The sequence below is a fragment of the Budorcas taxicolor genome, chromosome 5 (assembly GCF_023091745.1).
Source record: "Budorcas taxicolor isolate Tak-1 chromosome 5, Takin1.1, whole genome shotgun sequence".
Classification (NCBI taxonomy): Eukaryota; Metazoa; Chordata; class Mammalia; order Artiodactyla; family Bovidae; genus Budorcas; species Budorcas taxicolor.
In genome coordinates, this window is record NC_068914.1 from 41334327 (window position 1) to 41348748 (window position 14422).

At 45.9% G+C, this 14422-nt stretch overlaps 1 protein-coding gene across 1 annotated transcript in view; it reads left to right on the forward strand.

Annotated features, from left to right (window-relative positions):
- Window positions 1–14422, forward strand: part of C5H1orf131 (chromosome 5 C1orf131 homolog) — a 32499-nt gene that overhangs the window by 9276 nt on the left and 8801 nt on the right. The window contains exon 3 of the mRNA XM_052640896.1: window positions 10947–11012. Within this exon, the coding sequence (XP_052496856.1) occupies window positions 10947–11012 (66 nt within the window). The remainder of the gene's footprint in view (window positions 1–10946; window positions 11013–14422) is intronic.

The following is a 14422-nucleotide window of genomic DNA, read 5'->3' on the forward strand; positions in this document are numbered from 1 at the left end:
ATATTTCTCCCTGCAGTCTTGATTCCAGCTTGTGCTTCTTCCAGCCCAGCGTTTCTCATGATGTACTCTGCATAGAAGTTAAATAAGCAGGGTGACAATAGACAGCCTTGATGCACTCATTTTCCTATTTGGAACCAGTCTGCTGTTCCATGTCCAGTTCTACCTGTTGCTTCCTGACCTGCATACAAGTTTCTCAAGAGGCAGGTCAGGTGGTCTGGTATGTTTATCTCTTTCAGAATTTTCCACAGTTTATCGTGATCCACACAGTCAAAGGCTTTGGCATAGTCAATAAAGCAGAAATAGATGTTTTTCTGGAACTCTCTTGTTTTTTTGATGATTCAGCAGATGTTGGCAATTTGATCTCTGGTTCCTCTGCCTTTTCTAAAACCAGCTTGAACATCTGGAAGTTCACAGTTCACATATTGTTGAAGCCTGGCTTGGAGAATTTTGAGCATTACTTTACTAGTGTGTGAGATGAGTGCAATTGTGTGGTAGTTCGAGCATTCTTTGGCGTCGCCTTTCTTTGGGATTGGAATGAAAACGGACCTTTTCCAGTCCTGTGGCCACTGCTGAGTTTTCCAAATTTGCTGGCATATTGAGTGCAGCACTTTCACAGCATCATCTTTCAGGATTTGAAATAGCTCAACTGCAATTCTATCACCTCCACTAACTTTGTTCGTAGTGATGCTTTCTAAGGCCCACTTGACTTCACATTCCAGGATGTCTGGCTCTAGGTGAGTGATCACACCATCGTGATTATCTGGGTCATGAAGCTCTTTTTTGTACAGTTCTGTGTATTCTTGCCATCTCTTCTTAATATCTTCTGCTTCTGTTAGGTCCATACCATTTCTGTACTTTATTGAGCCCATCTTTGCATGAAATATTCCCTTGGTATCTCTAACTTTCTTGAAGAAATCTCTAGTCTTTCCCATTCTGTTGTTTTCCTCAATTTCTTTGCATTGATCACTGAGGAAGGCTTTCTTATCTCTCCTTGCTATTCTTTGGAACTCTGCATTCAGATGCTTATATCTTTTCTTTTCTCCTTTGCTTTTCTCGTCTCTTCTTTTCACAGCTGGAGAGGGCAGATGTACTCAATTATGCCTGTGTGAGGAAACCTCTGAAACTCCACAGAGGATGGGGTTTGATTTGGAGAGCTTCTGGGTTGGTGAGCATGTGGAGGTGCTGTGAGAGTGGGGCCCAGAGAGGGGGTGCAGGGTCCTCTCTGCTTCCCACATGCCTGCCCTCTGCATCTCCTCCATCTGACTGTCCCCAAGTTACAACCTTTTAGAATAAACTGGTGTTCTAGGAAGTAAACGGGTTTTTTGAGTTATGTAAGCTGCTTGAGCAAATTAGTTGAACACAAGAAGGGGGTCAGGAGAACTTGCAGTCTGTAGGTGGTGGGTCAGACGTGCTACAGGTAACAATCTGGGCTTGCAGCTGGTCTGAAGTGGGGATGGTATTATCGGACTGAGCCCTTTGCCTGTGGGATCTGTGTTGTCTCCGGTACATACTGTTGGAATTGCGTTGAGCTGTGAACGCCCAGCTGTGTGTTCTGTGTGTGTTCTGGTCTACAGTACACTGCTTTATTGTACCTGGCTCCCACATGCGAGGCAACCTTCTCCCCTACATTGGAGTTGGTGATCAGAACCCCTTTTAATGGACTCATTTGGGAACTTGGCCACCATTTGTCGGAGAGGGCAATGGCACCCCACTCCAGTACTCTTGCCTGGAAACTCCCATGGATGGAGGAGCCTGGTGGGCTGCAGTCCGTGGGGTCGCTAAGAGTCGGACACGACTGAGCGACTTCACTTTCACTTTTCACTTGCATTGGAGAAGGAAATGGCAACCCACTCCAGTGTTCTTGCCTGGAGAATCCCAGGGATGGGGGAGCCTGGTGAGCTGCCATCTATGGGGTTGCACAGAGTTGGACACGACTGAAGTGACGCAGCAGCACAGCCACCGTTTGTATATTTAACCCATCCCAGATATCTGACCCGTGAAAACCTTCCTGATCATGTCCCATTTGTAAAGTTCTGATTACAGAAGTAATTTGACAAGAAACAGTAGGTCAGAGGTCACCTTTACGTTGACTCGTTCATTCATTTATTCCGTAAGTAATTGGGTGCCTACTATTTGCCAGACCTAGGAGATGCCACAGTAAACAAGATAATAGTCCTCTGTTTTCATGGAGTATATTGTTTATGAGTGCAGTCAGGCAAACCCTGCATAAATTAATAATATACTTTAAAAGTGTTACAGACACTCTGAAGGAAATGCAGGGTCCTGAGAGTAACAGGCAGAACCTCCATTGGAGCAGGTGGTTGGAAGCGTCCAAGGAGGTGACTCTAGGCTGACACTGTTGAAGGGTGCCAGGGATGGGAGAGAAGAGAGCAGTGTAGGCAGAAGACGGCTCTGCTGATGTCCTGAGCTATATGGAGGCCTGCAAGTTTCTAGGAGCTGGGAGACTAGCAGGAGGAGGACACAGGGTAGAAGGTGTGGGCCAGTCACACCAGGCCCCAGAGGCTTGGGGCCTTTGGGTTTAAAGTGCATGGAGAACCACATGGAAGAATTTAAGCAGGGGCGTGAAGTGATCTGATTTATATTTTGAAAACATTGCTATGTCCCCTGCATGGTAAATGGATTATAGGTAAAGCAGTAGCCAGAGGCGTGAGGGGACTGGGTGAGGTGTTTACTGCAGGGTCCAGGTTCAAAACAGGGTGGCCTAGACTTGTGATTTGAGAGTGGAGTGAATGAGCCCACTCTTTAATGAGTGCAAGGCTGCCTGTGAGGAAGAAAGTTCCTGTGCTCTTAGGAAAGGGTCAGGTGCAGCTTAAACGATCCAAGTATTATTCAGCCATCAGGGCTGTGTCTGATAAGCCTATTTCTCCATCCTTAACGCGGGTCCATCTTATGAACCTTAGCCTCCTCTGTGGCCTCTGTAGAAAAGAGACAAGAAAGACATAGTAAGAACAGTAGAGCAGTGTACCGTAGGTCAGAAGGGACGCATGGATCCTATGGCGTGGACTGTGGCGCACGCACACTGCTTCTGAGCCTGTAATGCATTGCTAAGTAAAGATTTGCCAGTATTTCTTGAAAGCTTACTGTGTATATTTGTTGCTCACTCATGTCGAACTCATTGCAGTCCCATGACTGTAGCCCACCAGGCTCCTCTGTCCGTGGGATTCTCCAGGCAAGAATACTGGAGTGGGTAGTCATTCCCTTCTCTAGGGGATCTTCATGACCCAGGGATCGAACCCAGGTCTCCCACATTGCAGGAGATTCTTTACCATCTAAGTCCCTAGGGAAGCCCCATTTCCTGAGTGGTTGCTGTATACTGCTGCTGCTGCTGCTGCTGCTAAGTCGCTTCAGTCGTGTCCGACTCTGTGCGACCCCATAGACGGCAGCCCACCAGGCTCCCCCGTCCCTGGGATTCTCCAGGCAAGAACACTGGAGTGAGTTGCCATTTCCTTCTCCAATGCAAGAAAGTGAAAAGTGAAAGTGAAGTCGCTCAGTTGTGTCCGACTCTTAGCGACCCCATGGACTGCAGCCCACCAGGCTCCGCCATCCATGGGATTTTCCAGGCAAGAGTACTGGAGTGGGGTGCCATTGCCTTCTCCTGCTATATACTAAAAGTGATTATTTATGTTCCTTAACTAGTTCAGTATTTCATTGAATCTTCACAATTCATGTAACCTGTTTTCCTTTTGCAGAGGAGATTGATGCCTAGAGAGATTTAATGATTTGCTTGCATATAAACAGTCGCCCCACCATCCCATATATGCAACTTCAATACCCCAGAGCTTTGGAAAGCACAAGTTTAGGTTTTTGGTGTGTTTTTTTTGGTAAGTTTGGTACAGATTTATTTGGCAACAAAACTGGCCTGAGCTGATGTGAGGCTTAAGAGTTATTTTTGTTGGTTCCATATGACATAAATATTTACAGGCATTGCTACAGAAATGTGAATGTGCTTAATCATGAGTTGCTGTCTTAGACCCCACTGGAAATGGTACACAATATCCCATTGTGTACCATTGAATGGGAAAGATTATAGAGATCTCTTCAAGAAAGTTAGAGATACAAAGGGAACATTTCATGCAAAGATGGGCAAAATAAAGGACGGAAATGTACACAGCATTCAGTATATTCACAGTATTTCCTTCTGAATTTTCTTAGGATTCCAGATGAAGGGTTGTGGATATGAAAAAAGTGCTCAAGTTCTGACCCCAGGCTTTCTGGCTTAAAAGCTGTTTGCCTAACTACGACACTAGTGAGAGGAGTGTGGGTTAGTTAGGCTGTTTGTCCCTCGAGGAACACGAGTGCACTGCGCCAGAAGTGTCATTAGCCCTAAAGACATTCTGTCCAGTTACTGCCCCCGCTTCTTACTGCCCTCATAGTCTCTAGTATCCCGTGTGCATGCTCAGCTGCTTCAGTCATGTCCAACTCTCTGCAACCTTGTGGACTGTAGCCTGCCAAGCTCTTCTGTTCATGGCATTCTCCAGGCAAGAATACTGGATTGGGTTGCCATGCCCTCCTCTAGGGGATTTTCCTGACCCAGGGATCAAACCATAGATGCCTCTGTCTCCTGCATTTCAGGATGATTCTTTTTCTGCTAAGCCACCTGGGAAGCCTGCAGTATTCCAGGGCTACCCTTGAGCATCACCCTTCAGCTGTACCAAGTCCCCTGCTCTTTAGTGGATCCAGTCAGAGAGGTATTAGGAAGAAACTAATCTAGTTGAAATAATAATTTTTTGAATTATTTTAATTGGAGGCTAATATTGTGGTGGTTTTTGCCTTACATTGACATGCATCGGCTGTAGATGTACATGTGTTCCCCATCCCGAACCCCCTTCTCACCTTCATCCCCATCCCATCCCTGTGTGTTGTCCCAATGCACCACCTTTGAGTGCCCTGTTTCATGGATCCAACGTGGACTGGTCGTCTATTTCACATATGGTAATATACATGTTTCAGTGCTATTCTCTCAAATCATCCCACCCTTGCCTTCTCCCCAAGAGTCCAAAAGTCTGTTTTTTATATCTGTGTCTCTTTTGCTGTCTCGTATATAGGGTCGTCATTACCATCTTTCTAAATTCCATATATTTGCATTAATATACAGTATTGGTGTTTCTCTTTCTGACTTACTTCACTCTGTATAATATGCTCCAGTTTCATCCACCTCATTAGAACTGATTCAAATGCACTGTTTTTTTAATAGTTGAGTAATATTCTCTTCTGTATATGTACCACAACTTTCTTATCCACTCATCTGCTGATGGACATCTAGGTTCCTTCCATGTCCTCGCTACTGTAAGCAGTGCTACAATGAACATTGGGGTACATGTGTCTCTTTCAATTCTGGTTTCCTCAGTGTGTATACCCAGCAGTGGGATTGCTGGGTCGTTTGGCAGTTCTATTTCCATTTTTTTAAGGAATCTCCACACTGTTCTCCACAGTGGCTGTACTAGTTTGCATTCCCACCAACAGTGTAAGAGGGTTCCCTTTACTCCACATCCTCTCCAGCATTTATTGCTTGTAGACTTTTGGATTCCAGCCATTCTGACTGGCATGAGATGGTACCTCATTGTGGTTTTGATTTGCATTTCTCTGATCATGAGTGATGTTGAGCATCTTTGCATGTGTTTGTTAGCCATCTGTATGTCTTCTTTGGAGAAATGTCTGTTTAGTTCTTTGGCCCATTTTTTGATTGGGTCGTTTATTCTTCTGGTATTGAGCTGCATGAGCTGCTTGTATATTTTTGAGATTAATTCTTTGTCAGTTGCTTCATTTGCAATGATTTTTCCCATTCTGAAGGCTGTCTTTTCACCTTGCTTATAGTTTCCTTCATTGTGCAAAAGCTTTTAAATTTAATTAGGTCCCATTTGTTTATTTTTGCTTTTATTTCCATTACTTTGGGAGGTGGGTCATTGAGGATCTTGCTGTGATTTATGTCAGAGAGTGTTTGCCTGTGTTTTCCTCTAGGAGTTTTATAGTTTCAGGTCTTAGATTTAGATCTTTAATCCATTTTGAGTTTAGTTCTTTGTATGGTGTTAGAAAGTGTTCTAGTTTCATTCTTTTGCAGGTGGTTGACCGGTCTTCTAATGCTTGGGGCTGTGTTCCTGCTTTGCTGGAGATGTGCATGGAATGTCTTACTCTGGAACTTGTTGGCTCTTGGGTGGAGCTAGGTTTCAGTGTAGGTATGGAGGCTTTTGGGTGAATTCTGGTCTATTAATGTTCCCTGGAATCAGCAGTTCTCTGGTGTTCTCAAGTTTTGGAGATAAGCCTCCTGCCTCTGGCTTTCAGTCTTATTCTTACAGTAGAATCAAGATGTCTCCATTCATACAGCACAGATGATAAAACATCTAGGTTAATGGTGAAACAATTCACAGTGAGGGACACCCAGAGAGGTTCACAAAGTTACATGAAGAAGAGAAGAGGGAGGAGGGAAATAGAGGTGACCAGGAGGAGAAGAGGGGGTGTCAAAAGAGGAGAGACCAATCTAGCCAGTAATCAGTTCCCTAACCTTTCTCCACAGCCCAGAATACCCTGAGAGATTCACAGAGTTAAGTAGAAAAGAGAAGGGGGAAGGAGGAGATAGAGGTGACCTGGTGGAGAAGAGAGAGGGTCAAAAGGAGAGAGAGCAGTCAAGCCAGTAATCACACCCTGAAGTGAAAATGAATACTGAACATTCGATTCTTAAATTTAGGTACAGAATTGATAACAAATACCAAAAAGCAAAGGTTAAAAATCTAGAGTAGAGGTTAGACTCTCAAAAATACAATATTAAAAATACAAAACAAAATCAGTCACAAAAATTATAAAATATATATTTATGAAATTTACTTTAAAAATAGGGTCTTTTTCTTTTGCAAGGTAATAGTAGGTTATACTAATGAAAATTAAAGTTGTAATAAAGGACTTAAATTTTTAAAAAAATTAAAAAGTGATAATAGTAAAAATATACCTATGAGTTTCTCTGGAGCTGTTGTGGGCAGTGTGGGGTCAGTTCCATTTCAGGTATTTCCTTGTTCCAGCTTGTACTTGTTCTTAAGGTCTATAGGCCTGCTCCAATGCATAGTCAGTGTTAATTAACTACAGGGTTTTAATCTTTTGCACCTGTCACTTCCAGAGGAGTTCCCTCTTTGTCTCTTTTGGCTTCCTCTGGAAGTCTCTTCAGTATCTAATTTCCGCCGTGACACAAGGGGGTGAAGGTGGTCACTTATTTAGGCTCACTTATTCAGTTGTGTTGTTTGGAGGGAGGAACACAGCAAACAAATATCACTGGCGTGTGTGGGGAGTGCTCGCAGTGTATGGACCACACTGGGTCTGCCCCAGCTCCAGGTTGCTCAGCAGGGGCACTGTCCAAAGCGGACACTGTGTTTTGTGCACTTCCCAGCTCTGAGCTGCTAGGTTCAGGTTCTCGGGTACTCCACAGGAGCACAGACTCGGTTGGGTGTGTGTTTCGTGCCCTTCCCAGGTCTGAGCAGCTCAGGCAACCGGGTGCGTGGCGAGCGCACTGTCCCAGGTGGGCCGTGCATCTTAATCACCTCCCCGGTCCCAGCCGCTTGGTTTCCTGGGTGCGCTCTGAGAGCACCGTCTCCGGTGTGCTGTGTGTCTCCTCTGGGGAGCTGATCTCAGGCTGAGACCCTCCTGGCAGATGTCAACCATCCAGGATCCCAGGAAGACGTGGTTAGCAACTGGGAGCCCGCTCACAGTTTGGTGGAGGATGCCGGTCTCTGGGGCCGAGAATGGAGCAGCCCCTTACCTTCCGGCTCTGGCTGTCACCTGCCTGCCTCTCTGCCTCTGGCAGCAGGGAGGGGCCTGTCCGGAGCTGGCCAGCTCTCCTTTGGTATTCGCTCAATCCTTTCTTCTGTGAGCGGGCCAGGCTGAGAGTTAGAGCCTTTCGCAGGAAAGTTATCTCACGTTAGCTCCCTCAGATTGTCCTCAGGGCGTTCAGGCTGGGTCCTTACCCTAAGCACCAATTATGCCGCCCGCACCTCCCTGTCCAGCCCGCGCTGCTGGTGGTGGACAGTAGCCTCCGGGCTCCTTGCCCACTGCCAGTTGCAGTTAGGCGCGTATTCTGTGGGGTTTTCTTTCTCCCAGTTATGTTGCCCTCTGAGTTTCCAAAACTCCCCACAGACCCACCTGTGAGAGGGTTTCCTACAGTTTGGAAATTTCTCCTCCTTCACGACTCCCTCCCCAGGACAGGTCTCCATCCCTAAATCTTTTGTCTCTCTTTCTTTCTTCTATATTTTGTTCTACCTCCTTTTGAAGAGAATGGGCTGCCTTTCTGGGTGCCTGGTGTCCTCCGCCAGTGTTCAGAAATTGTTTTGTGGAAGTTGCTCAGCATTCGGATGAACTTTGGATGAATTTGTTGGGGAGAAAGTGGTCTCCCTGTCCTATTCCTCCACCATCTTGGGACTGCCCCCCCCCCCCACCGAAATAATAATTTACACTCAAGACATAAAGAAAATTCTCAATATTCCCAGAACTGCTGGCATATTAAAGAGAGAGTGTTTATTTACCCAACTCTTCTCTAATTGGACAAAGATTGGACAGTGTAGCTAATAGATAAAAGTCTCACCAGTGCAGGAGAAAATACTTTTGGTCAGCCCATCAGAAAGATCACTGAGCCTGGTAACCTGCCTGCCTTCCCCCCTCACCCCACGCATTACTCCCAAACTGCTCCTCTTCCTCTTTTTTTTTTTTTTTTAACATGGACCAGTTTTAAAGTTTTTATTGAATATGTTACAATATTGCTTCCATTTTATGTTTTGAGTTTTTGGAGGCCAGGGTAAGGGATCTTAGTTTCCTTAGTTCCCTGACCAAGGATTAAACTCGCAGCCCCTGCATTGAAAGGCAAAGTCTTAACAACTGCACTGCCAGGGAAGTCCCAGCTTCTTTTTATAGCTTGCTCTCTTCTTCATAACCTCACATACAAGTTCTCAGAATCTCCAAATTTTCTCCCTCTTGTGTGTGGGACAGGGAGGCTTTATCAGTGAGCATAGGTGAGACGGTGGTTCTGTAACAAGTAGTCCTTACACCTCAGTGGTTTAAAGGCAGAAGTTAATTTTGTTCTCATGTCATGTGTTCATCAGGATTGTCGGCAGAATGCCGTGGTCCACACCATCCTAATCTAGGGACCCAGGGTGATAGGGGCTCCACCATTTGCTGAAGAAGGTAAGTCAATAAAGGCTCTTAAAGGTTCTCTGTGGAAGGGATATGCTTCCTTCTGCTCACATGTCTTTGGCTAAAACAAATCAAGTCAGCGTGCCTGACTCCAGGTAGGGAGCAAAGCCCAGTTCTCCTGTGAGCCTAGAGGTAGAGGAGGACTGAGTGTTGCTTGCAGACAGTAGGGCCTCCTACCACAGTCAGGATAGGGGCAAAGAAAACAGGGGAGACCACTGATTAATGTGCTAAAGTGGTTTTAAAGCTAAAAATAGAGATGAAAGTTAAGGTAATGGTGGGGTCATGCTAATAAGACTCAGCATCATGAGATAATTAGCCAAGAATTTTTTCCCAGATGTTTGTTTTTACTATGAAGAAGGATCTGTTACCAAACCAGGTCCATTTGCCCAACGTGCAGCAAGCTGGACACTGAGATCCTGCGATGTACAATTTATTCACCAGGCAGCCAAGCAAGGAGATGGGAGGACAAGTCTCAGTCTGCCTCTCAAAAGTGAGGGGGTTGGGGTCTTCATGGGATAAGCACAATGATCTTAGGCATGGGGAGAGGTTATTGGAAGAAGGGGGAAAGGTGGGGTAATCAGTGTTCTGTGCAGGTATGCCTGGGTTACAGGCTTCAGTGGGTTCAAAATTGAGGTGCTCAACTTGATCTGAGGGTTGACTTTTGTGCACCTGACCCTGAAAGGCCCTTCCTTGGGCCCTGTGCAGGCCCAGTTTGGGGCTGGTGATCCCAGCTAGCCTTAGCCACCTCTCACAGGGCAGGAGCTGGCACTACATACCTGTAGAACAGCTGGGCTACGAGAAGCTGGGAAGGTGTGCTGTTAAAGAGAGGAAGAAGGGCAGAATAACCAAAGCGAGCCTACTCCATTAAGGCAGGTGACCAGCAGAGGGGTTTTAACAAGCCGCTCCCCTGTCCATTGCTGTCCATACAGGACAGCTGTATCCTGCACAGGCTCCACCCTGCGGAGCCAGAGGCCAGACTGCTTTTTGAGATGCTGCACGGCTAGGATGGCCTGGGGTTGAATAGTGACCTCTGTCCTTGGCCAGATTGACAAGAGAGTTTCCTTGAAGTCTTAAACTTCTGGCTAATTCCATCGATTGGTAACCATAACCAGGGGGTATATTGATCTACAGAGTCACATATCTTGATGGCATTTGCAGTGTCATTATTTTCTATTGGGAATTATGAATCCCCGTCTCCATCATTTCTAGATTTCTGATGTTCCTGAAAGAAATTTGTTCCTTTATGCCTTTTTTCCTTCTTTCCTTCCTTCCTCCCTTTCCTTCTCCTCTATCCCCCGCTTCCTCCCTTTCCCTCATGGCTTGTGGGATCTTAATTCCTCAACCAGAGATTGAACCCCCGGCCACAGCAATGAAAGCACCAAGTCCTGAGTCTGGAGAATTATTTAATATGACTGTTTACCCTCTAGAATTCTGCTCAGCAGTTACCCCTTTCTAAACCCCTCACTATGCAGAGCTTCCCACGTACACTGCATGAGATACAGATACCGGTCTCTCCCTTACTCACTTCTCTTTCTTCTTAGTTTCTTATCAGTCCTTTCTTAAACTTTGAAACCTTAAATTAATTTTCTCCATTTTTCTTCCATTCACTGTTAAGTAGGCTTTTGTGCAACAAGCATATGTTATTGTTTGTTATCTAGGCATCTGGGCCAGTTTCACAGCTTTTAAAAACATGACTACTCTCTTGGTGGATGGATACTGTAAGGAACAGATATCCTTAATAATTATTTTTTTCTTTTCAGACCAAAACTAAAGACCAAAACCATCTTGATAAAGATGTGGGTATACAAGAATTTAACTTAGAAAAGGTAGGTGTTTTGAAATTATTTTTCCAGCTTTTAATACCAAAAATGCATGTGTTTCTATGTTGTCCAATGGTCAGGGAACAGTGACTGCATTAACTAGGTTGAACACTGTATAGCCATTTAAAACATGCTGGTTTTATGATTATAGTGTCCATGATATAGTGGTAGGAAAAACAGGGATGTTTGTGTTCTGTGGTTGTAACTTGGTTTTAAAAATGTGTGAGAAGGGGGGCGATCCTAAGATGGTGGAGGAATAGGATGGGGAGACCACTTTCTCCCCCACAAATTCATTGAAAGATCATTTGAACCCTGAGCAAATATCGCAAAACAGCTTCTGAACACTGGCGGAGGACACCAGGCACCCAGAAAGGCAGCCCATTGTCTTCGAAAGGAGGTAGGACAAAATATAAAAGATAAAAAGAGAGGCAAAAGAGTTAGGGACAGAGATCTGTCCTGGGGAGGGAGTCATAAAAGAGGAGAAGTTTCCCAACACCAGGAAACCCTCTCACCTGCGGGTCTGTGGGGAGTTTTGGAATCTCAGAGGGCAACATAACCAGGAGGAAAAAATAAATAAATAAACCCCACAGATTACGCGCCTAACTGCAATTCCCAGTGGAGAAGTAGCCCAGACGCTCCCATCTGCCACCAGCAAGCGGGGGGCTAACAGGGAGGCGCAGGCATTGCTTAGGATAAGGTCTGGGCTTGAATGCCCTGAGGGCAGTCTGAGGCAGCTGACCTGAGACAGCAACCCAAACTGTGGGACAGCCAGAGAGAGAAAGAGGAAAATAAAAACAGAGGAGAGAGAGAACTTTCCTGCGAAAAGCTCTAACCTAAGGCACTGCCAGACCCGCTCACAGAACAAAGGACTGAATGAATACCAGAGGAGGGCTAGCCGCGGACTGGCCCATCCTCCGCTGGAGGCAGGGAGGCAGGCAGGCGACAGCCAGAGCCAGAACGGGGCAAACTCGGCCCCAGAGACATCCTCTGCCAAACTGCCAGCAGGCTCCCAGTTGCTAACCAACTCTTCCCAGGATCTTGGATGGTTGACACCCACCAGGAGGGTCGCAGACAGAGATTAGCTCCCCAGAGGAGACACACGGCACACCTGAGATGGCCCTCCCAAGTGGCTGGGACCGGGGAGGCGATAAGACGCACCCCTACCTGGGAAGAGTGCGCTCGCCAAGCACCTGGTCGCCTGAGCTGCTCGGACCTCAGAAGGGCACAAAACACAGGCCCAACCGAGTCTGTGCCCTTGAGTACCCGAGAACCTGAACCTGAGCGGCTTATACCTGGGAAGTGCATGCATCCCAGGGCCCACCTTAGATGGTTCTCCAGCAGAACAACCTGGAGCCTGAGCAGTGTAGACCAGGAAAGCACACACGCCGTGAGCAGGGGCAAACCCAGTGCGGCCCAGACACTGCAAGCACTCCCCACACGCGCCAGTGATATTTGTTTGCAGTGTTCCTCCCTCCCCGCAGCACAACTCAACAAGTGAGCCAGAATAAACGACCACCTTCACCCCCGTGTCAGGGCGGAAGTTAGACACTGAAGAGACTTGCAAAGAGAGGAGGCCAAAAGGAATGAAGAAGAGGGAGCCGCTTTGGAAGTGACAGGTGCAACAGACTAAAACCCTGTTAGCATTGGCTGCGGGAGAAGGCGATGGCACCCCACTCCAGTGCTCTTGCCTGGGAAATCCCATGGACAGAGGAGCCTGGTGGGCTGCAGTCCAGGGGGTCATGAAGAGTCCGACACGACTGACAACTTCACTTTCACTTTCACTTTCATGCATTGGAGAAGAAAATGGCAACCCACTCTAGTGTTCTTGCCTGGAGAATCCCAGGGACAGGGGAGCCTGGTGGGCTGCCGTCTACGGGGTCACACAGAGTCGGACACAACTGAAGCAACTTAGTAGCAGCAGCAGCAGCATTGGCTACATTGGAAGGGGCCTGTAGACCTTGAGAAGAAGTATACGCTGGAACTGAACTGACCCCACATTGCCCTCAACAGCTCCAGAGAAATTCCTATATATTTTTTTCTATTATCACTTACAATTTAAAAAAAAATTTTAAGTTCTTTATTACTCCTTTAATTTTCATTTTTAAAACCTACTATTACCTTGCAAAAAAAAAAAAGACCCTATTTTTAAAGCAAATTTCATATATTTTTTTAATAACCTTTGTGACTTTGGTTTTTTTTTTTTTTTAATATCATAAAGAATCCAATCTTCAGTGCCCATTTTTACTTAGGAGTGTGATTAGTGGCTTGAGTGCTCTCTCCCCTTTTTGACTGCTTTTTCTCCCCCAGGTCACCTCTATCTCCTCCCTCCCGCTTCTCTTCTCTACTTAACTCTTGTGAATCTCTTTGGGTGTTCCAGGCTGTGGAGAACACTTAGGGAACTGATCACAGGCTAGATTGGTCTCTCTCCTTTTGACTCCCCCTCTTCTCCTCCTGGTCACCTCTATCTCCCTCTTCCCTCTTCTCTTCTCCATATAACTCTGTGAACCTCTCTGGGTATCCCTCGCTGTGGAGAATCTTTTCACCATTAACCTAGATGTTTTATCATCAGTGCTGTATAAACAGAGAAGTCTTGAGTCTACTGTAAGAATAAGACTGAAAGCCAGAGGCAGGAGGCTTAAATACAAAACTTGAGAACACCAGAAAGTTCCTGATTCCAGGGAACATTAATCGACAAGAGCTCATCCAAAAGCCTCGATACCTACACTGAAACCAAGCTCCACCCAAGAGCCAACAAGTTTCAGAGCAAGACTTACCAAGCTAATTCTCCAACAATGCAGGAACATAAACCTGAGCACAAAACTTTAGGCGGACAAAAGTCACACCAAACCCATAGGCACCTCAAAACTCACTACTGGAAACATCATTGCACTCCAGAGAGAAGAGATCCAGCTCCACCCACCAGAACACTGACACAAGCTTCCCTAACCAGGGACCTTGACAAGCCACTCGTCCAACCCCACCCACAGGGAGGAACCTCCACAATAAAGAGGATCCACAAACTTCAGCATACAGAAAGGCCACCCCAAACACAGCAACCTGAACAAGATGAAAAGGGAGAGAAATATTCAGCAGGTAAAGGAACATGATAAAAGCCCACCAAACCAAACAAAAGAAGATGAGAAGATAGGGAGCCTACCTGAAAAAGAATTCAGAATAATGGTAGTAAAAATGATCCAAAATCTGAAAACAAAATGGAGTTACAGATAAATAGTCTGGAGACAAAGATTGAGAAGATGCAAGAAACGTTTAAAAAGGACCTAGAAGAAATAAAAATCAGTCATTCAATAATGAATAATGCAATAACTGAGATCAAAAGCACTCTGGAGGGAACCAACAGTAGAATAACTGAGGTAGAAGATAGGATAAGTGAGGTGGAAGATAGAATGGTGGAAATA